A 27,221-nucleotide genomic window follows, 5' to 3' on the forward strand; every position below is an offset into this window, starting at 1 on the left:
AAACAGACAAATACAAACATAAAACAAGGGGAAGATATGTGTTTCACATTGACAGATCTGGACCACCTCAACAAGTAGAAGGGCAGGGAGAACCACTCCTAACTCCTAAAGTGCTAAAGCATCTGTTGGATGTCTCAATTGCATGTAATCAATCCAAGACTGCTATGTTCTAGTAAAGGCTTCCATTTTGTCGCCTCTTATAGCTGAGATTTTCTCATAGGCCAGCATCCTGGTGACCCTGGTATAAACATGGGTTACTGAGAGGTGTGGGAACTTGTAATCTGCAGTCACATGAATCATATCTGCTATACAAATACATTGGCTAAGTTTGTGAACCTAGTTCTTAAATCCAGGAAATTTAAAGGGGCTGTCCAAAACTTTTCAAAAAAACAAAGGTGGCCGGGAGAATGCTGCTTAAAAAAATAAACAATAAACATCTCTATAAATACTCAATTCCCAACTGTAACTTTAAGAGTGGATATCTCTGGTGTAGTTTCATAAGGAGCCATGGGAAAAAAATTACCAGTTTCACACAAGGAGATACAGAGAAGAGACATGAAGGAGACACAGATGAGATAAAGCACTGCTTATAACCCTGTTTAGAAGATTCATGTAACTTGGCAGATTTTTCACAATATAGCAAATAGCCCCACATCTAGATTGTCCTACACATGCCACTAATTACAAGGTATGTAGACACAATTTCCATTGGAAAAAGGGGGACGAATTTAGGGAATAAGAGTGGCAGACTATAATGTAACTTTTATTATATTTAAATAAAAACAGACACACTAACACACTCCACAACACATTAAGGTATGTAGACACTCCATGTCCTGCATATGAGGAACAGGGTCTGAACTCCTCAGTTTTTGGATGTAAATCATAATATTCAGACTGTAACCAAAAGTAATGACAAACAAATTCTCCTTGTTATACCCTAAAACAAGGTATGGTAAGCAGGGCCAATATACAGAAGGAATATTAGTAGAATGAGTGGCATCATGTGTAGATAATACTAGTAATGTGTAGAGATAGACACATATAAGAATAGCTTGCTCTACAAGACTCACAAGAGAGTCACAAGACTCTCAGATGTCTTCCCATACTTCAGCTTAATGAGGGAAGATTTAGGCATAAACTTAGAGACGTGATATGCCATGGACTACAACCCCCTTCCCGATGTATCCATCCCTTAAATCTTCAGCCACTATCCAACAATCCATTATTTTCTAACTGTTTTGGGATTTTGTATTTGGTCTTGCCATGAAAGCTCATTTGAATCGGATTAAGATCTAGGAAGAGAATTCCTTTAAACCTTCCAGTAAACGGTAGAAAATGGTGAGAACATGAAAGACTCTGCACTAGCTGCAAAGTATATACAGTCAGTTCCTGGGTTACGTACATGATAGGTTCCATAGGTTTGTTCTTAAGTTTAATTTGTATGTAAGTTGAAACTGTTTATTTTATAATTGTAGTTCCAGGCAAAATTATTTTTTTGCCCCAGTGACAATTGAATTTTCACAATTTTTTGCTGTAATGGGCCAAGGATTATCAATAAAGTTTCATTACAGACACTTTACAGCTGATTTTTGCAGTCTGGGACTATAGTAAAGTATCCAGAGAGCTTCACCTGAGGTCATAGTGGGGAGAGAGGTCCATCTTTAACTAGGGGTCAATTGTAAGTCGGGTGTCCTTAAGTAGGGTACCACCTGTATCAGGAGTATGGAGACATGAAAAACATACAGGAGTTTGTTTTTTTATACACATTTTAGATGAACTTGAATATCACTACATTGAATATGACTTAAAAGTTGATTCTCTGAGTGATGCCACAATGCTGAGCCATGAAATAATCATGATCTGAAAAGTGTTAAACTACTTGATACTGGTACTGGTAGTGGATTTGTATGTTAATTTGCTTTAGGAAATTACTTGGCACCAAAAAACATCGAAGTGGAGATTCATTTTGATGCAAATGCAACATCCCCCACCGGGGCCTAGCCTTTTCTCGGGGCCTGGAGTCAGCCGGGGCCCGCAGTACCTGAGTGGCTGGCGGTTGCGGCCTAAGCACGCTAGTGTCACGGTACTTGGTATGGGGAACCAGAGGGCTGTCCTACAGCCTGGCAGGTCTGCAGCAGGGTGGTGTTGGCAAGAAATGATGAGGGAGAGGCTGCTATAGCGGATCTCCCTGGGGCAACCCTTTGGTGTCTAGAGTATGGGTCTCTGTGTGGTGGACAGGGTGCCCGTGATGGTGACAGCCGTAGTAGCAGGGACCAGACGGAGGCAGACGTTGAACAAAAACAACTTACAGTTCTTTATTGGAACCGACAGGAACCGCAGCAACGTACCTTAACAGAATGGTAGATTGCTGAGATGTAGTTGGAGGGAGCCACAGGATGTAGATCATCAGCCTGGATCCAAGGGCAGGCTGGGAGATAGCTGTGTCCTAGAAGGATGCTTCAGCTTGTCCTGGATTGCTTCAGGTATCACCCTTAAAGGTAGGATGATACCCCTTTCCTCACTAACTAGCTCTTAGCTCCACTCTTCAGGCAGGGGCTAGGCTCACCTGCTCTTGGTCTGGTGTGCTAGCTGCACTGACTCCTCTGAGTCTCTAATCTGAGAGAGTGAACTCTCTCCTCACACTGCAATCTCTTTTGAGAGAGAACTTCACTTCTTCTGGAAGTTTCCTGACAGGGTCTTGTTACTTCCCCTGGTCAGGTGGTGGCTGCTCCTCCAATTACATCTCAGCTCACAGAAACAGAGTGTAACACATGTGATTGGCTGACACGTCTGACATCACACAAAACACTTAACTCCTGCCTTACCAGGCAGGATCTACCACTGCAGAGTTCATCTGTGTTATCTAGTGTTATGTAGTGACATGCTGTGAGGCTAATCCGACCCTACACAGGCTGCAAGCTACATGGTAGGACGTATTCGCAACCACTCCTCTGCCTTGCATCGGCGAGGGTGTTGCACAAATATCTCCATCCAATCCATCCAAGAGTCAGATTACCAAAATGACCATATCAGCTTACACTATTCTTTTCAAGCATTGTATATTAGAATTTGATGAGTCATATAATTATGAGCATTTTTATAGGACTTTTCTAAGTCTGCCTGGAAATTTTACAAACCTCATTAATGCAGTGCTGAAACTCTTATGAATTTAGCACTGTGAATTAAGATCAGAGTCATCCGGCCTGTTCACAAAACTGCAAGAAGTCTCTGTGGCTTTTTTTTTTTCATTTCTTCCTGCGGCTCTGGGGTTATCAGCTTTCATTGAAGACCTTGTTGCAGTCGGAAGCAGCTTCATATCTTTATGAGGGATGTAGTGTGATTTACTCTACCAAATGCCTTTAGTTTCCTTTAAATTAATGCTCTTTCTGCAAAAAGTGAAGGGCAATTTATAAAATCTCCCAAAATGCATCCGGCTTAGCCATGGCTCATACATACACATTTGAAAATGTTTGTGGATGAAAGAACATTCAGCAAATCTAACTAACGTTCCCATATGCTTTTCATTTACTCAATTTCTTTTTTATCCATTATCGCATTTGCTGCCCCTCTACGAAAAGATATTTTTGTGTGTTTAGACAGTTTGTGTGCTGATAAATTTTCTGATATTTGGTTTAAATCTATATGTTCACATCTACTACTACGATTGTGCCCATTTTCAACAGAATTTGTCTGAGAGAAAATAGGTATGGGCTTCCAGTCGATTTTAGCTGGAAATCTGTGCTGAAGTCCATTCCCTAATGCAGCCTATACAGTGGGTACAGAAAGAATTCCCACCCCTATAAATTTTTCACTCTGTTTCATTGCAGCCAATTGGAAAGATCAAAAAAGTTCTTTTTTTCACATTAATGTACACTCTGCTATTTTTGCTAACTTGTTAAACAAGAAAAACCGAAATATCGCATGGTCATGGTCACATAAGCATTCACAACCTTTGCTCAGTATTGAGTAGAAGCTCTTTTGAGCTTGTACAGTCATGAGGCTTCTTGGGAATGATGCAACAAGTTTTTCACACCTGGATTTTGGAATCCTCTGCCATTCTTCCTTGTAGATCCTGCTGTTTAGAGAATGTTAGACTCTACAAGTGGTGAAATTCGCCCCTGACATTAACGGCTCAGTGAAGGTTCCAGACATCTATGCTCTCCTCCTGAAGATGACAGATGCCATATGCATCATTCATAACAGTTTTCCGTGAAAATGTTGATGTGTTATGTTTTCGTCTGTTTTATTTGATTACATGCAGTGTAGAATTGATAAGATCTCAAAGAAAGATGAACACTATTCAAGGGCCAAATCTGTTTTCCTAATGACAGAGAAACATGCAATCTGTGCCATTGATTTACTGAAAAGTTCTAGCCCTAAACTCATCACTGTAGCTGTTGCAGGCCTGAAAAAAAGTAGCAGGATGAGGAGCTTAGACCGTTTCTTAAAACCGTTGGATACAGCAACCAAGACATTTATGCTTGTCCTCATCGGCATCATATTAACACATATTAACACTTCATAGTGGAGTCCCTAAAACACCAGAGAGGTATCAATTTATTACACATCTCCCTCTTTGTATTGTGAATATAGCTCAATTGTTTGGCCATGTAGCAAGCAACAGCAATCCATATGGTAAACATACTGCAGAACTTAAAGGGGTTGGCCACTTTACCTTATGTTTTTTTGTAATGTGTGTGTCTGGGGGGCAGGATATTAGGTAACTTACTTATTAGGTCTTTTACATCTATCAGAAGTTCTGCTCTGCTTTCTTGAGATGTAAAGGGAAGTCTTCTGTCTTCAACCTCATCAGCCTGACATTCCTGTCCATAAAATGGCTGCAGATTGAGGGTCATGTGGTCTTATCTGTCCATGAACAGTCACCAGTTAGAGATCATATGACCCTACATCTGCAGCCATTTTATGGACAGGAATGTCTGGCTGATGAGGTAAAAGACATGACACGGCACTTCCGGGAATTCTGGTCGCTCTCGTTCCTTCTTCTGCTACCACCCGATATGACCACCATGACCTAAGGAAAGACTCGGACAACGACTCTCTTGGATTAATCTGGCCACAGCAGCCAATTTATTAAAACATACAACAAAAATTCTATATAACATCAATCCACCCCCCCAACAATAATAATAAGGTACCCCGTTGTAAGGCGAAGGTCCTTGGAGCTAAGATAAAATTGCCCTTCTGCTCTTCCTCTCGCTATTACCCTCAACCGCCACCTCCGGTTCAAGGGCACCAGATCCAGCAGATGGCTTTTCAATAATTTTCCACTCCCCGGGACACCACCCAGCAGGAGTCCATACCGCCATACCCCTAGGCATGGCCCGTCATTCAGGAGAAAACTAGCCGCCATGTTTTCTCCCGCTCCCCCTTTGTAGCTCCACCAACTCCCAGGACTTTCCCCCCTCCCCCTGCCCTAAGCTGCCACGACAAACTACCCTCCTACCCTACTGAACAATCTGTCCACTAGGGCGGGCGGGACTCTTCAGCCGATGGCTTAAAATGGCTGCTCCTCCTTCTCAGGCAGGCCATTTTAAGTTGTCTCCCTAGCAACTCGCGCCACTACCTAAACCCCTCCCCCCTCTTCGTCACGCTCCCTCCCTTCGAACGCGTCATGCCGGCCTTCCCCAACTCCGTGGGTCCGTCCTCTTCTTGACACGGCACTTCCGGGAATTCTGGTCGCTCTCGTTCCTTCTTCTGCTACCACCCGATATGACCACCATGACCTAAAGAAAGACTCGGACAACTCTCTGGGATTAATCTGGCCACAGCAGCCAATTTATTAAAACATACAACAAAAATTCTATATAACATCAATCCACCCCCCCCAACAATAATAATAAGGTACCCCGTTGTAAGGGGAAGGTGCTTGGAGCTAAGATAAAATTGCCCTTCTGCTCTTCCTCCCGCTGTTACCCTCAACCGCCACCTCCGGTTCAAGGGCACCAGATCCAGCAGATGGCTTTTCAATAATTTTCCACTCCCCGGGACACCACCCAGCAGGAGTCCATACCGCCATACCCCTAGGCATGGCCTGTCATTCAGGAGAAAACTAGCCGCCATGTTTTCTCCCGCTCCCCCTTTGTAGCTCCACCAACTCCAAGGACTTTCCCCCCTCCCCCTGCCACCGCAAGCAGGCCTTGACTCTCCTCAAGCCTGCGCGCCCCCCACCACCGCCAAAGCTCGCTCCAAACCCCCTTGAATGCCAAGAGTCCACAAATCCATGCCGACTGCGTTAAGATGGACCCCATCTGCTAACCAGTATTCACCTTCCCCATCCTCCAGCTCCCTGTGTCGAATGGATAGACCTCCATTTCGTACCACAAACCCCCCAACTGCCCGATTAAGCTTCACCCGGGCCCTGTTCAAACGGCTGACCGATCTAGCGTGTCTCCAAACCGGTCTATACACCATATCCGACCACACCACAATCAGATCGGGAAATTCCACCATTAATTTCAATAAATCATGTTGCATATCCCTGATCAACTCTCGCACCGGACGACCCCCCAAATCATTGCCCCCAATATGTAGCACAACTATCTCAGGACACCTATCAAACTCCACAAACCTGCGAAACTCAGTTAGCATCTTTCCCCACTTCATGCCTCTGAAACCCAACCACCGCACCGTTACCTGCGTCCTGTCGAACCCTAATTGCCTCCAACCCTCTTCACCACTTCCGACCCAAGGCCTCTGTCTGCTGCCTCAGTCGCTGCTCCAATCCGAAAAGAGTGTGAAGCAAATGCCTTCCCGTCTAGTCCCAATCTAACCAAACACTTCCAAAAGACAGCCGTGAACTGATAGCGGGATAAAAACGACCCCTCCTTGTGGCACAACAACGGGCCCCCTTGACTACCCCGCACTGCCAAAAACTCACGCAAGCTTTTGGACGGACACATGACAGACCCGCCTACTTCCCGCAATGACACCCTCTTCCCCTTGCCGAACACATCAGTCTTAGAACGACGTATTCCAAACTCCACCCAACCTTCACCATACACAACATCCTCCCTCAAAACCCCCCCACCGATCCACCTACTAGGCGCTACCAACTCACTAACTCTCATGGCCCCATAAAATGCCCATGAGAATGCTAGCTTGAACAACTTAACTTCATATTCCGACTCACAAACTACCCCCAACTCCCCCCCCCAACTTTTCCAGTACATTGAATGACACCAGCATCCTACTGTCGCCTATCTTCCCCAACCCTTTTCTAAACCCCTTCAGGGCTTGCTGAAACGAGAAACTTTTTGTCGCATCCCGAATCCCCCGTAACTTGAAACCAAACGCCAAGGCCGACACTCCCCTGTCCACCTTAGCCCTCGACCAACGTGCATTAGCTGCTCTACCCAACCATATTAACAATGCCCTCTCATATCCCTCTTCCGTGGTTTCCCCACCCAACTCCTCTATCAGCCTGTCCCACTGATCCAGTACTTCCTCGTACGCCGTCCAAGTGCCCTCAGCCAGGGACGCTTTCATCAGCGCCCCCGCCGTTCGAAGGCAATCTCCCACAGATGTGCCGGACAAGGGAACCCCACGTCGTCTGCGCCCGGCGCCAGTTCCCTGAAGCGATCCCCCTGCAATCGAGATAAAGCATCAGCAATGGAGTTGTTTACACCCAGGACATGCACTGCCACCACCCATGCATTTAATCCCAAGCACAACAACACCAGATGCCGCAACAGTCTCACCACCGGAGGGGAGGACGCCGACAATCCATTTATCGCCGCCACCACTGCCTGATTATCGCAATGAAATCTTATCTTCTTGTTACGGAAACACTCCCCCCATATGTGCACCGCTACGACTATCGGGAACAATTCCAGACAGGCCAAGTTCCTGGTCAGCCCTTCCGCAGCCCACGATGCTGGCCACCTTTCCGCACACCACTGTCCTCCACAGTATGCTCCAAAACCAATGGAACCCGAGGCATCCGTGAACAACTCCCAATCAAAATTATTGACTACTTCTTCCATCATCAAAGAACGCCCATTGTACTTTTCCAAAAAGGTATCCCATACCTCAAGATCATCCCGTATTTCCCGCCCCAACCGCACAAAATGATGTGGCAACCTCACCCCTGCCGTTGCCGCTGCAAGCCGCCTGCAAAAAACCCTACCCGTGGGCATGATCCTGCATGCGAAATTCAGCTTGCCCAGCAAGGACTGGACCTCCCTCAAGGTCAATTTCTTCAATTTGGCTGCCCGATTCACCTCTGCCCTCAAAGCCACCAATTTATCCTCGGGCAACCTACACTCCATTTGTTCCGAATCCAGGGTGATGCCCAAAAACACTAGACAAGAAGTCGGACCCTCTGTCTTTTCCTCGGCCAGTGGCACACCAAACTTCTCCATCACCCACTGCACCGAAGTGAGCAACGTCTGACATAACCTGGAACCCCCGGGGCCAATGCATAAAAAATCATCCAGGTAGTGAATTATAGATCCCGCCCCGGCTTCCTCCTTCACCACCCACTCCAAAAAGGAACTAAAGGCCTCAAAGTAAGCGCATGACACTGAACACCCCATAGGGAGGCATCGATCCACATAAAAACCGGAATCCCAAAAACACCCGAGCAACCGCAGACTATCACGATGCACCGGTAATAACCGAAACGCCGATTCTATGTCGGTCTTAGCCAGCAACGCCCCCCGCCCATACTTCTTAACCCACTCTACCGCTTTGTCAAAAGACGTATATTCCACCGAACAAACTTCCGGAGAAATACCGTCATTCACTGACAAACCCCTTGGATAAGAAAGATGGTGAATGAGGCGAAACTTATTCGCCTCCTTCTTGGGAACGACACCCAACGGGGAAACCACCAACCCCTCAATTGGCAATACTGGAAAAGGACCCGCCATGCGCCCCAAACGCACCTCCTTAGACAATTTTTCACTCACCACCTCAGGGTACTGATAGGCCGACTTCAAATTTTTGGTCGTAAATGGCACCACATGATCCGGAGCCGGAATACGGAAACCTTCCCCAAAACCCCCCTGTAACAGTTCGGCCTTTTCCTTGTCTGGATATCTATTTAGGTAAGGTTCCATCCTTTCCAACCTCACCGGAGACTCCCCCTTGTCCAGACCCGCCTCCGCTACGCCCCTTGCCCCTCTTGAAGCATTTTGCTGTCCCATGCGACGATCCCCCACATGTGGAGCAGACGTGACGAAATTTACAACCGGCCCCGTACTTACACAAGCCATCGTTAAACTGCCAACACGTTCCTCCTCTAGTGCTCCCAGTACTCCCAGCCCCTTCCTTTTGTTGACCCGTGCTGCTACTGGTCCCAGGCTCCTCTTTGCTCCCGCGAAAGGACTGCCCATAACGCACCGGCGCCATAACTTGTAGCCATAAACCAATATCTTTTTGGTCCCATTGGATACTCGGCCTCATCGCCTTGCGCTGCCTGAAATCCTCGTCATACCTAAGCCACGTCTGCCCCCCATAGGCCTTGTATGCTTCCCCAATTGAATTCTGATAGCAGAACAACCCAGAGCAGTTCTCTGGGGCCTTCTCCCCCACCACGCTTGCTAAAATTGAAAACGCATGGAACCAATTCTGAAACGTCTGCGGAATCAACCGCCAACGTTTCTTCTCTTCCTCTTCCTTCTTAACCTCTTCCTTCTTGCTTTTTTCCAAACAGAATTTTGACAGAGGCAAAAGGGAGAAGATCTCGATGTACTCGTCTTTCCAGATCTTCTCCTTCACCTCTTTCTTCAGGTGCATCCCCAACTGACCCTCTAAGTAGACATACACTTCCCCTTTTGCCCTGTCATCCAGACGCACCCTTTCATCCTTTTCCTTCTCCGTTTGCACCGACACTGCTACCCCGGACTCACGCCGCCAATTTACCCCACCGCCTTGTCCCGACCACGGCACCCACGCCGACACTGGTGACACCCCCGATACCCCACCCTCGCACCGCGCCAACAACTCCCGCATGCTCCCCATCAGCGAACGCATCTCCTCCAACGTTCCCGCATCACTAACTCCACTCGCAGGCAACCCCATCCCCAGGCTGCACAGGTGCTGTGTGCCCGCCAGCGGCCATGCTGCTGTCCCCATGCTGCGTCCTCCTCTCACTTCCATCCATTGAAGTATAGCTGCTAGCCCCTGGACAGCCACAGCAGGACAGGCATGAACCTCCCGATGTTCCAACCTCTGCAGTTCCAGCCACCGGGGCCCCGGCGCCGACATCCAGGCGACCCCTCAACTCCACCGCTGGCATCACCGACTGCCGCTCCACCCCCCCTTCCCCCGCGCGGGGGGCGCAAGATAATCCTGGATCTTCCCGCCACGCCACATTCCAGAAGGCACCTCCCCCGACTGGGACATCGCCAGAAGGAGGCCCCGCAGCACTCGGTGATGTACTCCTTCGTCGATTTGGCTCACTTGCGTCTGGCCTAGCCTGCTGTATTGGCCGTGGCGCACTGACCGCTGCACCCGCCCGAGTACTTGGATTCCTCCCGGTGCGAGCGCTACGGCTACCGACTCTCCCACTTGCGCTACGCACCGGAGGGTCCCTGGAGGGGCTCCTTACCCTGCGGCGGGTGCGGGGGGTAGGTTCCGGGCTCACTCGAACGGGCGGTCGAGTCCTCCGTGACCGCCATACTCCCCCGTCACCTCCACTGTTCCCCGGCTCCAGGGCTGCCATGACCTGCTCCCGTAACTCCGGTCCGCCCTCCGCTGCCATTGCCCGTAGCTGAGCTAATAGCTCTCCCACATTGGCCATATTGCTGCTCACTCTTCAGCCGATGGCTTAAAATGGCTGCTCCTCATTCTCAGGCAGCCCGTTTTAAGTTGTCTCCCTAGCAACTCACGCCACTACCTAAACCCCTCCCCCCTCTTCGTCACGCTCCCTCCCTTCGACCGCGTCATGCTGGCCTTCCCCAACTCCGTGGGTCTGTCCTCTTCTGGAGGCTTCACTTTACATATCAAGAAATTGGTGCAGATATTACTGAACGGTATTCATCGACAACACTTCTTTTCTGATGCACATATTCATGTGCGCTATTCATTGACAGGAGAAACTTTGTAATCAAGGTTTGAATGATGATTTTTCTGGAGCTGAATACTATACATGGAAAATACCTTCAAGATCTTCCTGAAAAATGCATAAAATGCTAATCCTTTGTGGTCTTTGCATGTATTGCTGTATATTCTTTAAAAATTGGTAAGAATATCCCTGCACTGGTGCAATTCTTTAGAGTGCCGTTACAACAGCAATTATTTGAATTTCCCCCTGCTTCTAATAATAGGAGGCTCTTGGGTACACCTATGCGGACTTACCAGGGTTTCATGCACCATGCAACGCACTCATTAGCGGAATAAAATAATATAGTGGACGCTGCTGCCTTACGGTTATTCTACCTCCACTTAAAAATGAAACAGACACACGAGCAATGGCTCGTATTAAACATGTTGTTCTAGCATGGTGAGTAGATGCATTGGCGTGGGCATTTAAAGTTGGTACCGACCTCCCCTGTATCCATTCCGGAATCTGATAGGCTGAGGACGCTGCTCCGTCATAGAGTGGGAGGAATACCAGTCGGGTGGGCTCGGTATGGGGATGCAATCATCATCCCTCGTCATCATACCGGGTACGCCCATGGCACGCACTCCTCTCCACTCCGATAGGACTCTTCACCCCATAGGAGGGGAAAGGTGTGCTGTTTATGGTTACTATAGACACAACTGAGTTACATTATACGCTAGCGATGTGGCTGCATATTCTCTGTGTGAGGGTATATTGCATTCAGCACATTATTTGCCCACAATATGTGTGTCTATGTACTCCTTCAGACGCAGTCTAATTGGTTTATAGCTGGCAAGATGTTTAGGACATATACATATAGAATAGGCAGAAAAAGACTTTCAAAAAGAGAAAAAAAGAAAAGAAAACCCCCTTTTTTATGCTCCATTGTTTCAAGAGACATCCAATTTACTATCTCATTTAGACCTTTTGGGGCCACTGTATCCAGCAAAAATATTCACTTTGTTTCATGTTGTAGGCCTACTTTGTCCCAGTTTCCCTTTTTTTCAGGTCTGTTTATTACCGTGTGATATGTTTTACTATAATATACCAGGAAACGGTGTGGCATTAGTTGGGACCATGTCAAATGGGATGACACAGCCATACAGCGTTCTCCCTTCTTGTGTTTTTGTTGACTAAATGGTTGATATTGCTGGTTCTTACTGAACATATGTTTTACTTAGAATATTGGACATCCTGCTTTATTTTTTATGGAATTTTGGGATGTACTGTGACTTGAGAAGTAGTTTACCAACAAGCTAAACTCTTTATGTTTTTTTCTGTTTTTAATTAAAAGAGACAGTATTATTGATTCCAACGGAGGGTATAACCCATGGAACTGCAAATTAGGGTTCCCCAATGATTTCCACCAATGGAGAAGTTGTATATCGCTTTTGTTACATTAAGCACTTGAGCGTCCAGGTACGCCCTTACCAAGTATTATTACTATCACTGACAGGGGCCTTCTATGAGGACAAAGGACCATGTCAGGGCCCGCTGGTGGGCCAGTCCGAGCCTGAACAGGGTGTAACACAGAATAAGTACAGAATAAGCATGCCTTATTTTCTCAGTGGTTGGAGAAGTATGCGAGGGACATCCACACACCCCTCCAACCACTTATATTGGAGTGATTATCACAAAGGGGGCATGTATGTAGTATTGACTGTACAACCCACTCCATTCAGCAGAAGCCTGCAGAACATGTGACATCACGGGAAGTACAGATTTCTGCTACCAGCTGGTCACATAACCCACAGCTTCTGTGGACTACAGGAAACTTTACTTTGGTTAATACCATATAGTTGACTATATTAGGGTATTTTAGTTGCCCTGGTAAAGACTCTTGTTAGTGGACAAACCCTTTAAAGGGGTTATCCGGGTTTAATTTTTTTTTTATGGCTGGGCTGGGGAGGGCTATTTAAACATAATAAACATGTACTTACCTCCTCCGGTGCTGCAGATGTCCCGCGCCGCGGCCCGTCTTCTCCGTGCGCCGGTTTCAGTAACAGTGCGCACAGGGAGCTTCCGCCGGCCGGATGCTCCCATGCGCACCATCTCCCAGCGCTTACAACGCTGAGAGATAGGGACGGATGGGAGGAGCCGTCCACAACGCGGACCGGAAGCTCCCTGTGCGCGGGACATCAGCGCGGGACATCAGCGGCGCCGGAGGAGGTAAGTCCATGTTTATTATGTTTAACTATCCCTCCCCAGCCCGGCCATAAAAAAAAAAATTAAACCCGGATAACCCCTTTAAGCCAAACCCCACCTGGTTGTGAATCCACACAACAAAACATCCCCTCTTTTAGTAACTCCCAGCACCATACTGTATATTCCTGAACATAGTGGAAATCTGAGACAAACCACCCACTACCCAAGACAGAAGGACAGCACCAAAATCAGGTCTGTTCTGCTGAAACCAGGACAGTTGGATGGAAGGTATAAGTCATGTAATGTATACATTGTTTTTATGTAGCCATAAATAAAAATAAGTGGTCAGGAATTACCGTACGTTCCGACTATTGTTGTTTCTTTTAGTCTTAATGGGGTTAACTATCATTATATAAAGATTCAGTGATCCTGTGCCCTACAGTATCCAAGGACAAAATGAGGAAGGGTGTAGTGGTGGTAGCAAGCAGCTGAGGTTGATAGCACTCTGTCCTTGCGGCAATGTATTACAGAGGAGTGACTTGCGTTGCATAATCTTTACCAGGACCCTTATATATTTCTTTTCCACTCGTGATTTCTTATGTCATATACTGTGTTGTTATTAATCCTTTCTGATACCAGGGCTGGGGTGCAATATCTACATGCACTCTCTGTAGCAGCATATGTAGTGGTAAATTATCTTATATATGAATCCTGTAGGTATGTGAATAACAAATTAGAATCTTGGATTTTGTGAGCGATTTAATTTTTTTGTGATTGTTATTTTCGGACTGGGATAAATATGTAATATGCTAACAACTCAAATGAGTGAGCGCATTTCTAAGACGCATGGTTGTATGTAGCCGTCTGATGGACTATCGTCTTGTGTATTTAATAAAGTGGAAACAGTTTTAAGCTGCACTATAAATAGCTGCAAGAAACAATGGAGCATTTGGCCCATTTCCTTAATAGAATACACCAAGCGACCCTATAAATACTGTGCTGTGACAACAGTAAACGTGATTATTCCGCCTTTGTTATTAGCGCCATCTTCTGGCCTGTGGAGTCTTTCTGCTCGTTAGTGGGGCCCCATCATTATTAGATTGCTCTACATTTAATTTATATAATAATTGATATTTGTGGAGAAGGAAAGAGCACAGATTATTTGCTTGTGGTTGAAATGAATCTGGGCTAATTAACAACACTGCTTTAAGAAATTCATTTTTCTTGCTCTGAAGGGCGAGTTATATTTAGAGTAATAAAAGAAAAAATACTGGATCTGTTTTATGTTGTTTTTGGATCATGTAGCTAAAATTGATGTACTCAAGATCTTTGGGTGGCAGGTAGATTTGTTGCCCTCCTCTTCCACTTTGCAGCCTAATTCTAAGTTTAGGGTAGAAGGGCAGAGCTGTGACAATGTGTGCCAGTCTTGATCTTCTCCCCACTGGTGCATGTCAATCCCAGGTCCTGTCTGGCATAGAATGCCCTGTGCCCTGCCTCATCATACCTTCTGGGCATGAGGGTGGCATAGTGGGGAAAAAAGTAAAACTTGTGCACAACATATTTTTTGGACATTTTTATTAATCTTCTGCCCCACATACCACTTTGGGTGTGACTGGCCATAGAGCAGGATGGGCGGTAGCTCCTGCTCCTTTGTGTTCACACAAACTATATTACAGGCTACCCACAATTTATGCCCCTCTCAGTGGCCCCCACTTGGTATATGCCCCTGATTTATGCCCTATATCCTTTGTCGTCCCCACTTAAAATACCCCCCCATTTTATGATGACCCCATTTTAGGGCACATTCACATGGCCGTCTGCGGGGACGTACATGCGGCCGCAAATTTGCGGCCGCATGTACGTCCCCATAGACGGTAATAGCGGCGCGGCAGCGGTGCCACACATGTGTGGCACCGATCCGGCCCGCACACCGCAAAAAGATAGAGCATGCTCTATCTTTTGGCGTGTGTGCGGCCGTGCGCCGCTATTCTCTATGGAGGGAGGAGGGGCCGCCTCCTCCTCCTCTCCAGCACACGGCGGTATGCCCGCACGGCGGGCATACCGCTGTGTGAATGTACCCTTATAGTCAGCAATCTCTACGTGGCTCTTTTTCTATTACTCTTACATTATACAATAATTTGAGCACACAGCAGTGGTAGAGGGTTGATGGTGGGGCAAGTAGAGCACCATTGCATTCAACTTGATGAAAATCAATTTTGGGGATGATGGGATGGACCTAAAACTCCAGGACTGTCAACTGACCATCAAGGGTGGTTTGGAGATATGACATCTTCATAGGTTGTTTTGAAAAGCACATGGATTCTTGCAAGTGCCATTTGGATTTATTGGAGAATTAGACATTTCTTCCGCAAATCCTAACTCTGCTATTTCACTCACATACAAAAGTCGTATTAAATCTTGTTTATTTCTTGAAGGTCTAGGGTTTAGAAATTTTGGGTGGAGCCTAATCAAGTCTGTAAATCATAGAAGTAGTGTATGGTACAGCAGATGGAACTTAGTTACCAAGAGAGGAGATTAATAGACATACTGCAGAATAATGTGATGCTATGTACATCCCGCAGTGGAATATGTTACTTGCGCTTCCTTGCACAGTTACTATGGAATTTGCTTCTATAGGAATATTTGATAACAATTGAAACATTTAAGAATTCTGATAGAATAACCTTATGTAGCATTGATAGAGATAAGGAATAACTGCAGAGGCAGATTCTCTCTTGGATAACTGTGTAATCAAGTCAATGAGGATACCATCTCTTACCTACAGGCTACGGCTCTGCTTCATTTCAAAGGAAGATTGCTTCTTTTATCTGCTATCTGAACTCTGAGTCCAGGGGATTAAACATATTGAGTGCTAAATAACAAAATCACCTTCAATATGAGAAACATTTGAAAAGTTTTCTTCACAAAATTACATTCTTATTTATTTTTTTTGTAAGAAATTCCACCAAATAAACATAATACAGAGGACGCAATCAATGTACAGTTTCTGCATTCATTTCTTCCGTAGCCTTCATCTCTGTGCATGTATATACATTACATTGCAGACCAGGAGGAGACTGTCTACGGGACAGGCAGGGGCGGGTTATAGGGAGGGTTTTAGGGGTGCACTCAACGGGGCCCCCATAACTTTACTCATAAGGGTGCCTCCACCAGCAGTGTCCAACAGTTAGCTCACAGCAGTGAGGTAAATGTCTCTGGGAGTGATGTGTAGCAGGGTCCCGTGCTAGGGTATTTTCCCATTGGTGTTTTTTTTCACATCAGTGATCAGTGAATCACTGAACCCATTTTGGCTTATGGACACATACTGATTGTTTTTCTCCTGGCCTCAGTGATTTTTCACTGATGTCTTACTGAACCATTCTTTTCAATGGACCTTTTCACACCTAAGTTCCTTTCATTGATCAGTGATCTGTTTAGAACCTGTTCTTTTTGTGTTTACTGACAACATTAGATGAGTGGAAAAAAACTAAAGTGTGAAAAGAAAGGGTCAGTAAGCCATCATTGAAAAATCACTGAAGCCAGGAAGAGAAAATTGGGAAACCCATCTGTATGTATCCATATGTCAAAATGGGTTCAGTGAAAAATCACTGATGTGAAAAAACACCAATGGGAAACCACCCTTTACTTCCTCACAGATCACTTGGCCCGATCTATGAGCGGAGGGCACAGCACTCTTAGGGAAGCAGTGGCACGTGGGACTGTGCTACTGTGCTAGCTAAGCTAACACCACTGCTACTGTGCAGACTATTATACATTCTCCATGTTCTTAGCCCCATTGCCGTAAAAATGTTGCCTGATCTGGAGTCAGCATGTTAAAGAGAAAAAAATGATGAGTAGATTAATGTGTCATTATGGTTAGACTGAGCCTGGAAAAACATATTTGGCTGTATTACGGCTCCAGCCACTTGCCTTTAATGGAGATAGTGGGGGTGAGGAGTGCTCCCCATTCCTTGCTCCTGCACCCGGCTGTATGCATACGTTCATGTGCATCAGGCCTTATATTGAATCTTTCCTCACACTATATATCAGCTCCTGCTGCTCTTTTTACTGCATATATATTACACTGTCTTTCTTGTGGTGACAGGTTCCCTTTATGCCATTGAAAGGATGACTGTAAGGTAGGTTTTCTTTGCTGAGAGATTGAGGAAATTGAAGGCCTTGGCACACCTTTCCAATTGCTAAAATGAGTGGCTAATAATTAGGTGTGTGCATACAGTAATGTCCCAAGTCCTGCTGCGTGAGGGGTCACGTGATGGTGAAGATGAAACAGGTTAAGTATAATATAAGTGACCCTATTAGGGTCTTATACATAACCTGTTAAAGTGTGCTATAAATGGCCATCCTCTTCAAGGTGTGTAGCCAGAGTTTCAAACTCATCTGTAGCTGTCATTTACTGAATACTTCCATGCAGAAAGTATTTTCTATATTTATTGTCAGATGATATTGACCAAGAAATACAATACTTTTACTTTTATTATCTGCTCTATTCCCAAAAATATTGGACAATAATTTTCACACATTACATTAGCTTGTGAAGGGTGAACATAGTAGTTTTAGTAACTGTTTTATCCAAGGTAAAGGGGTATTCCCATGAATGCCCCCAGACCCGGTATCTTCTGTGTTAAGGGTCTCTGCTCCCTGCAGTGGTCCCCACCCTTGCATTCCAGGACAAGCTCATACACACACAGACACTTCGGGGACGATTTATCAGTGCTTTACGCCTACGCCTAAGCCTCTTGATGTATGCAGCGCAACAAGAGGGGTGATCATACACAGGGGCACTGGCATTTGATAAATCTCCCCCTTCCCGTCACCATGCGAGGAGAATAAAGCTGCAGACAGATAAGATCTTTATCCGGGGGAGAGGGAGGTTCAGCAGATCTGACAGTATGTGTTTTAGGTGAGATATAGCAGATCTGTGTATGTTATTATGCCTTATATAGTACAGTCATGTGTAATATGCATCTCATGGATCTCATTATCTCTCATCTCTGATCTGTCTCATCTCTTTTTCTATGTGTCAGATACTAGTGAATAAAAGTGAAGATAAAGCCGGACCTTGATACTCCAACCACATTATCAGCTCACAGTACTAGATGGATCATAATGTATCATTTAGATAGTCCGCCCTCAAACCCTGGAATCTTACACTGGCCATCACTGAGTGATAGGAGCTAAAACAGCAATAAAACTGAGTGAGGCTGCATGCACACTGCCGTGTGGCCGCCACACCGTAGCACAGTGTAGCATGTGTGCTGCACCGTACCGTTCCCGTAGGGCGCCGTGAGCCCATAGAAGTGTATGGGGGACGTACACTCACCAGCCACTTTATTAGGTACACCATGCTAGTAACGGGTTGGACCCCCTTTTGCCTTCAGAACTGCCTCAATTCTTCGTGGCATAGATTCAACAAGGTGCTGGAAGCATTCCTCAGAGATTTTGGTCCATATTGACATGATGGCATCACACAGTTGCCACAGATTTGTTGGCTGCACATCCATGATGCGAATCTCCCGTTCCACCACATCCCAAAGATGCTCTATTGGATTGAGATCTGGTGACTGTGGAGGCCATTTGAGTACAGTGAACTCATTGTCATGTTCAAGAAACCAGTCTGAGATGATTCCATCTTTATGACATGGCGCATTATCCTGCTGAAAGTAGCCATCAGATGTTGGGTACATTGTGGTCATAAAGGGATGGACATGGTCAGCAACAATACTCAGGTAGTCTGTGGCGTTGCAACGATGCTCAATTGGTACCAAGGGGCCCAAAGAGTGCCAAGAAAATATTCCCCACACCATGACACCACCACCACCAGCCTGAACCGTTGATACAAGGCAGGATGGATCCATGCTTTCATGTTGTTGACGCCAAATTCTGACCCTACCATCCGTAGGTTGCAGCAGAAATCGAGACTCATCAGACCAGGCAATGTTTTTCCAATCTTCTACTGTCCAATTTCGATGAGCTTGTGCAAATTGTAGCCTCAGTTTCCTGCTCTTAGCTGAAACGAGTGGCACCCGGTGTGGTCTTCGGCTGCTGTAGCCCATCTGCCTCAAAGTTCGACGTACTATGCGTTCAGAGATGCTCTTCTGCCTACCTTGGTTGTAACGGGTGGCGATTTGAGTCACTGTTGCCTTTCTATCAGCTCGAACCAGTCTGCCCATTCTCCTCTGACCTCTGGCATCAACAAGGCATTTCTGCCCACAGAACTGCCGCTCACTGGATGTTTTTTCTTTTTCGGACCATTCTCTGTAAACCCTAGAGATGGCTGTGCGTGAAAATCCCAGTAGATCAGCAGTTTCTGAAATACTCAGATCAGCCCTTCTGGCACCAACAACCATGCCACGTTCAAAGGCACTCAAATCACCTTTCTTCCCCATACTGATGCTCGGTTTGAACTGCAGGAGATTGTCTTGACTATGTCTACATGCCTAAATGCACTGAGTTGCCGCCATGTGATTGGCTGATTAGAAATTAAGTGTTAATGAGCAGTTGGACAGGTGTACCTAATAAAGTGGCCGGTGAGTGTATATTAGCCGCATATACGTCGGCCGTATATATGTCCCCCATACATGTGTGTGAATGCAGCCTAAAATTGTAAAGTAAGGGGTTAAATTTTATTTATTACCTTTATTGCATAAACATCACTAGGGGATTAAAATTTGAACATTTTCTTTCATGGGAAAACCCTTTTAAGTGTAGGTCAGACAGATATTGTTGCTGGCAAGTAAACGTGATTAGCTTCTCATTGGGATCAGCAATGTTTAGAGTTAGGCCTCTTCCACACTAGCGTTTTTCATGCGTGAGTTCTTCGCGTGCTTTTGACGCGCAGAACTTGCATTGTACTCTGTCCCATTGTTTCCAATGGGCCTTTCCTCATTTGTGTTTTTTCCCCGCGTTTTTCCCACCCCATTCAAGTCTATGGAGACACATCAAAAACGCATTGCACTCACAAGCATTGCAATTGCAATGCATTTTAAACGGATGGGTTGCTAGGTGACATGAATAAAAGTCATGAATAGAGATGAGCGAGTATTTGCTCTGACGAGTATTTCCCCTGCCCGAGATCGAGCATTTAATTAAAAAAACACAGTGAAGAATAGAATAAAAACAGTGAACACAGTGAACACAGGATCATTTAAGTGAAAAACACAGTGAAGAATAGATTACAGATGTTCGGCACATCTGCTTACTTGTTGGGAGATACGCACGGAACGGTGCAAACAAAATAGCATGTGAAGAACGATATATATGTGTGAAGAACACATTGCAGATGTATGGAAACATCTGCAATGTGTTCTTCACACACATATATATCCTGCAACACATGCAGGATATCGGGTGCACGATCTTGGTGACTTTATCCTCATCGGACAGTCCGGGACGGGGATCGCGACAAGACCGGGTAAGTAAATGTCCCCATTGAGCTATTTTGGAGGGTCAAGTGTAGCGCATGTTGTAGCTAAAAGGTGCACATAGTTGTATATTGTTTTTATTTGTTTTTATGTCAATAGGTCCTTTTAAAGTACTGTTATTATGTTTATATGTGTTAAATGTAAGTAATGTGATTATTAGATCAATTAGATAAATTATTATCTATTACTTTCTCTTTTTTATATGAAATATATGGTAACTTCTACAAAACAATTATAGTAAAACACAAAACAAACAATTACAATAACATTTTATACACTAAAATAACAGAAATTTCTTTAAAAATGTTGTTATGCTTCATTAAAAGAATATTTTAAATGGAAAGAGCCAAGGAATTTGAATTTGAACTTTCTAATACTTTACATAAGGATGCCGCTAACTTACTTTTTTATACTTTTTTCATGTAGTCTTTATTAAAAGTTTATTGCCATTTTGTGTTTATAGTTCCTATGGGAATCTTCCAATGGGAAAGCATGTGTAATGTGATTCTGCAGTTGTGTTATTTTAGATTTTATTCCTGTTTTACCAATGGTTTTAGATTGGTCTCTCCAACTGTTGTATAACTATAATTCTTTACATGGTTTGAGAGCAACAACTTGGGAACTTTTGTCATAATTAAAAAATATATATAGATTTTCCCCTACTGATCAGTGTATTTTGTCTTTTTCAGTTAAAATTCCACAATGCTGCGTGGAAGAGACCTGGTGGCATTTCTTGCTCATCATTTTGGCAGCCGTTGTCCTCTTCATAGTGGTTATTATGTGCTACAAAGCAATAAAAAGGTAAGACACAAATAATCTGATCACATCTGCCTCAAAGAAGGATAGCCTACAATAGTAGATTACAACATGTGGGTTTCCCACTGCTTTAAAGCTGAATTTCCCAGAATGCTAAGCCTATAGCCGGGCAACAGAACTACAGGATAGACAGACAATTGGTTGTGTCTGAAAACATCTAATAGAGACTGAATCATAACTACCATAAAGAAGTGTTATTAAAGATGACCAGAAGTGGGGGCCATGATTTGGCCGCGAATTGGCCCAGTTGAGGTCTATGGAACCTGTTCACAGTGCGGTGAGCAAAAGGTGTCTTACTGCACCGCAACCATGTCGTGGTCGCTTGGAGATGGGAGGGGTGAGCAGCCCTCACTCCCCCTCCATTCTCCACCTGGACCTGTGTTCACAACAGGATCCAGTCAAGACAAGCACACTGCCATATTTTTCACAGATCTGTATCTGTTTTATTGAAGAATCTCCTATTCCAGCCCGTACCTTCCCATAGAAATCTGCAGAGCTGTGAAAAACCAGTGAAAAATATACAAAACTGTATTTGCGGATTGTTTCTTAAGTAACACAGAATCAAGTTACAGAACCAATTACATCATTTGACAGCCTTCCTTATTTTATACGGTCAGTAAATATCTTTGTACATACAGGGGAGAAACCGGAGAAAAACTGGACACGTACGGTGGACAAATAATCCTTTGTTTTCAGCCTGTAGTAAACTATGTGCTTTGTAAATGTAGTCTAAGTCCCCATTCACACGGCGCCTTTTGGCTGCACAGATTGTGGCCAGATCAAGGCCCTAATAGATGTCTATGGCATCCATGCACGTGTGTTGAGCACACTTTGGGGCCCATTTACTAAGGGTCCGCAGCCGCGAATCCGTCGGGTTTTTCCCGAATATTTCCGCTTTACGCTGTATTTCACGGGATTGTGGCGCACGCGATCGATTTTTGGCGCAATCGGGCCGACTATCGCACGACAGAAATTGGAGGGCATGGCCACCGGACAACCCGAAGGATTCGGAAAAACCGCGGAATTTAAAAAGCCATTTGTGTCACAAGATCAAGCACTCACATACACCAGAAAAAAGCAGGTGAACTTCGGCGGACCTCGGCGCAGCAGCGAAACCTGGTGAATATCGGCGCACGGACCTTAGTGAATCCCAGCAGAACCCGAATCAGCGTCAGAGAACCCGCCGTTGGATAGCGACTGGACCGGGTAAGTAAATGTGCCCCTTTGTCTCACTGCACTGTGACCGAGCTAGATGCTTTCAATGGAGAGGGGAGAGGAGTGCTCACTCCCCTTCCTTTCTCCACCCAAGTGAGCCCATGGAAGTGTGAATGGGACGGGCTGCATCAGTTTGTAATGGCATAGGTTAGCAATCTTCTTTTTAATATTTGTGAGATTTTATGTAATCGATTTAATCAAAATTGAAATGGGAGTGGGGGGGGGGGGGTGGAAAACAACTTTGTAGAGGGTCCATGTACTATGTATCAATTTAGTATGCTTCTTATGAGACAATGGGACTTATTTACTAAGGGTCACGGATCGCATTTTCGTCAGTCTGTTTGCCGGTTTCGGGATTTGCGCAGGTATTTAACAGGGGTTTGCGCTGGGAATGTGTCGCACGCGACCAGATTGTCGCGCAGCTGCGCTGCTTTCAAGCGTCAGGAATTGGGGGGCGTGCCGTCGGACGATCCGACTGATCCGGACTGAGCACAGGATTAAGATTCTGTCGCAAGACAATGCACTTACATACACCGGGACGAAAATGGTGAACTTCGGCGGAAACTGATTGAGGAAGCGATACGTGCAGGATATCGGGCACACAATCTCTGTGAATCGCGGCACAGTGCATGATTGTCGGACAATAGGTCTTCCTTTAAGAATAGCAGCCATTGCCTTCAAGTATTTTACAGTGTTCCAGAAAAGAACTGGTGAGGCATTGTCTGTTGCTTTATATATTCTCATTCTAGGCAAGGGACACACATTGAATAATGGCTGTGGGTTAGTCATAGAACACAAGGGCTAACCGGCATTGATGTACAAGCACAGAATTGTGGATATGATTTACTTTTTTAAAAAAATCATTCATTGTTTTTTTTCTCATGTTTGGAAAAAAAAATAGATGATTGGCTAAAATTAACTGCTTCTTCATTGTAATCTGAAAATGGATGTGTTTTTTCACAGACCCATTGGGGGTCATTTACTAAGGGCCCGATTCGCGTTTTCCCGACGTGTTACCCGAATATTTCCGATTTGCGCCGCTTGTACATGAATTGCCCCGGGTTTTTGGCGCACGCGATCGGATTGTGGCGCATCGGGGCCGGCATGCGCGCGACAGAAATCGGGGGGGGCGTGGCCGAACGAAAACCCGACGTATTCGGAAAAACCGCCGCATTTAAAAACCGAAAATGTGTCGCTTGGGGAGCGCTCACCTTCACCTTCTATGGGATGGTGCATTCCGGGGCGTTAAGATTATTTTCGGCGCTGCAGCGCCACCTGGTGGACGGCGGAGGAACTACCATCTTAAATCCCAGCCGGACCCGAATCCTGTGCAGAGAACGCGCCGCTGGATCGCGAATGGGCCGGGTAAGTAAATGTGCCCCATTGACTTCTACAGAAGTCTGTGGTCCGTGTGTGAGACAAAAATAGCACATGCTGTGATTTTTAAAACACAGATAATGGTTCAGTGGGAAAGAAAAAATGAGGAAAAACACATAGGAAATGATGATCAAGCTATGACAGTCATGGATAGCATGCAGACATGAATCACGCATGTGTCCATAATGTCATGTCATATTACAGGAATTCAAAACATGTAGAACCATCCCTGTCATGTCAGTTCCCATGTTAAATATCCTGATGAATTTTTGTAAATTTGTTGAAAAAAAAATCCTTTAACCCGAACCCCCCAAAAGAAATGTGTTCTGAAAAGCAAATAACCCTCATGTATCTGCAATTACCACACAGACTTTTACAAATTAACAAATTGGGAAGGTTATGTGCTCTCAGCGGTGGGGGAGCGTCATGTGGCTGCGCTGATTGTTGCACTGCTGGCTGAATTAATTGCTTTGCTGTAGCCCCTGCTCCACAGCTTTTCCCGTAATTATACAGTAAGGGGTAACTAATGAGGGGACTGCTGATCTCTATTACTCTGACAGAATTTCTGCACCGAATCTGCTGAGGATTGATGATATTAAGTGTTTGGTGTGTAACATTTATAAATCAGAACTAGCAACTAAATACAAAAATCAACACAATATATAACATAACAAGTCTATGAATAAAACACTACTGCAATTCCCAACATGTACTATTATGTTACATATAAAACACTAATTCTTCCATCATGACCTGAAGTATTATACCTCCTAATCTGGTGTAACCACTGGATATGGCTGGTTATTTTTTTATGATCTATACATACTAACAACATCCACGAACTAGAAATTACCATAATACAGTCCTCTTACACTTTAGGCCCCTTCCCCACTTGCGAGTGTGATGCGATGAACTCGCATCACACTCGCAACGCAAGCTGTCGGGAACGCACGGCCCGAACGCTGCACCGCGGGAGTGAACTGACATGCTGAGTTCACTCCCGCGGTGCAGCGTTCAGGCCGTGCGTTCCCGGCAGCTTGCGTTGCGAGTGTGATGCGAGTTCATCGCATCACACTCGCAAGTGGGGAACGGGCCTTACACTTAGAACATTAAACCCAACTTCAGGACATGACCAATTCTGCCATACAAGATGCAAGTGTAAACCAAACATAAGACCCATTTCATACAAAATGGGAAAAAAAAGAATTTCTTCAATGACACTCTAGTTTGATTGATGTGAGTTTAGTTGCCCATTTTCCAATAGAGCATTATATTCATATGCAGAACATCTGACTTACAGATGATCCCTAGTTACAAACGGACCTCTGGATTTTGGTAATTTACTGTACTTTATCCTTTTCTTGTTAATCCTGGTTCTTATGACAGCCCAACATTTTTAAAATCCAATTGTCCCAGAGACCAAAAATATTTTGACTGGGGTTACAATGATAAAGTATACATTTCCAACTTACATACAAATTCAACTTAAGAACAAACTTGCAGAACCTATCTCGTACATAACATGGGGACTGCCTGTACTCAGTAAAAACAGCTTTTATATTGTGTCTAGTGTATATATTGTATGCAGCATTACATGTTCTGACCACTGGACATGAGCAGAATGTTAATCTATTATACTCTATAAAGAGGATTACAACCTCCACATGTCCCAAATCATTTATTAATAATTTACCATAGAAAACAGCAACCCCCAACATGCAGTTTCTATTACAGGACTACTGCCGGTGTACACTGTTCTTGGGAGTTGGTTTTATTAGTGGTGATTGGTCGGCTGTGGGAGGCATCAATGTATCTCACATGTTATTGTAGAGATCTGCTTGCTGTTATCTGCTGGTCAGATCTCATTGATCTGAGCCTGGATTCTGTGTCTCAGCTGCTGTCACTTTCCTGGATTTATCACAGCAACTAAATAAAGAAACCTTGTAATGTTCCCATCTGGAGCGTCACTGTGTATTAATAGCAGGGTCACCCATCTCCTTGCTGCACTGCGTGATGTCTCCTTTCTGTAGTGAGGTTCATGCTGTATACAGTGCAGCAGAAAGAGATGGAAGAAAACTAAGCACAGATCCAAAAAAATCCACATTGTAAGAGTTGTGCCATGTCCTATGATAGCATTGTTCAAGAGTCCTCTGTTCCTATATATGGTCCCAAATACCCAAATATAAGACAATGCACTGACAGTGCAATTCACTAAGCTCTCTGTGGCAGATTCTTACTTCTGAGATTATTATGGAATATGAAGATCATATGCACTATTCTAAACTATTGTAGTAAAGTTTGCAAACCTTAAAAGGGGTTTACCCTAATAGAATAGGGAATGGCAGTAATACTATGAACCATAACATAGATCATTTCAAAGCTATTAGGTAAACTTTTGTTAACATCACACTATTTTTGCCAGATCTTTAAAATTTCTAGACCATTATGTACCAAAGGAGTGGACTGCAGCAGTTTCTGATGCGGTATAATTTAGCCCACTTACAAACAAACTTACATTCATGTCCCCCCTGCCCCTAAACAATATGTATACATATCTGTAAACACACATTAGTATTCTCACATATACACACATTTATGAACTTATATACAAGCACAGAGTTATTTATTCTTACACATGTACATACAGCATACAGGTATTAACTCATACACACACATATATGTGCGCAGATATAAATTTATACACTAACACGTACAGAATACACAAAGCAAATATCTGCTCATACAGCATATACATAAACACACATACAGTATATTCCCAAATACACATATAAAGATAGATACATGTATACATATATATACACTCACTGGCCACTTTATTAGGTACACCTGTCCAACTGCTCGTTAACACTTAATTTCTAATCAGCCAATCATATGGCGGCAACTCAGTGCATTTAGGCATGTAGACATGGTCAAGACAATCTCCTGCAGTTCAAACCGAGCATCAGTATGGGGAAGAAAGGTGATTTGAGTGCCTTTGAACGTGGCATGGTTGTTGGTGCCAGAAGGGCTGGTCTGAGTATTTCAGAAACTGCTGATCTACTGGGATTTTCACGCACAACCATCTCTAGGGTTTTCAGAGAATGGTCCGAAAAAGAAAAAACATCCAGTGAGCGGCAGTTCTGTGGGCGGAAATG

At 44.7% G+C, this 27,221-nt stretch overlaps 1 protein-coding gene across 4 annotated transcripts in view; it reads left to right on the forward strand.

The window, feature by feature from the left end:
* PRIMA1 (proline rich membrane anchor 1) overlaps window positions 1-27,221 on the forward strand; it is a 70,305-nt gene that overhangs the window by 17,019 nt on the left and 26,065 nt on the right. For all 4 annotated transcript variants that reach the window (XM_072116297.1, XM_072116295.1, XM_072116298.1 and 1 more), the window contains exon 4: window positions 21,348-21,459. In XM_072116297.1, the coding sequence (XP_071972398.1) occupies window positions 21,348-21,459 (112 nt within the window). The remainder of the gene's footprint in view (window positions 1-21,347; window positions 21,460-27,221) is intronic.

This window comes from Engystomops pustulosus, chromosome 7, assembly GCF_040894005.1.
Source record: "Engystomops pustulosus chromosome 7, aEngPut4.maternal, whole genome shotgun sequence".
Lineage (NCBI taxonomy): Eukaryota > Metazoa > Chordata > Amphibia > Anura > Leptodactylidae > Engystomops > Engystomops pustulosus.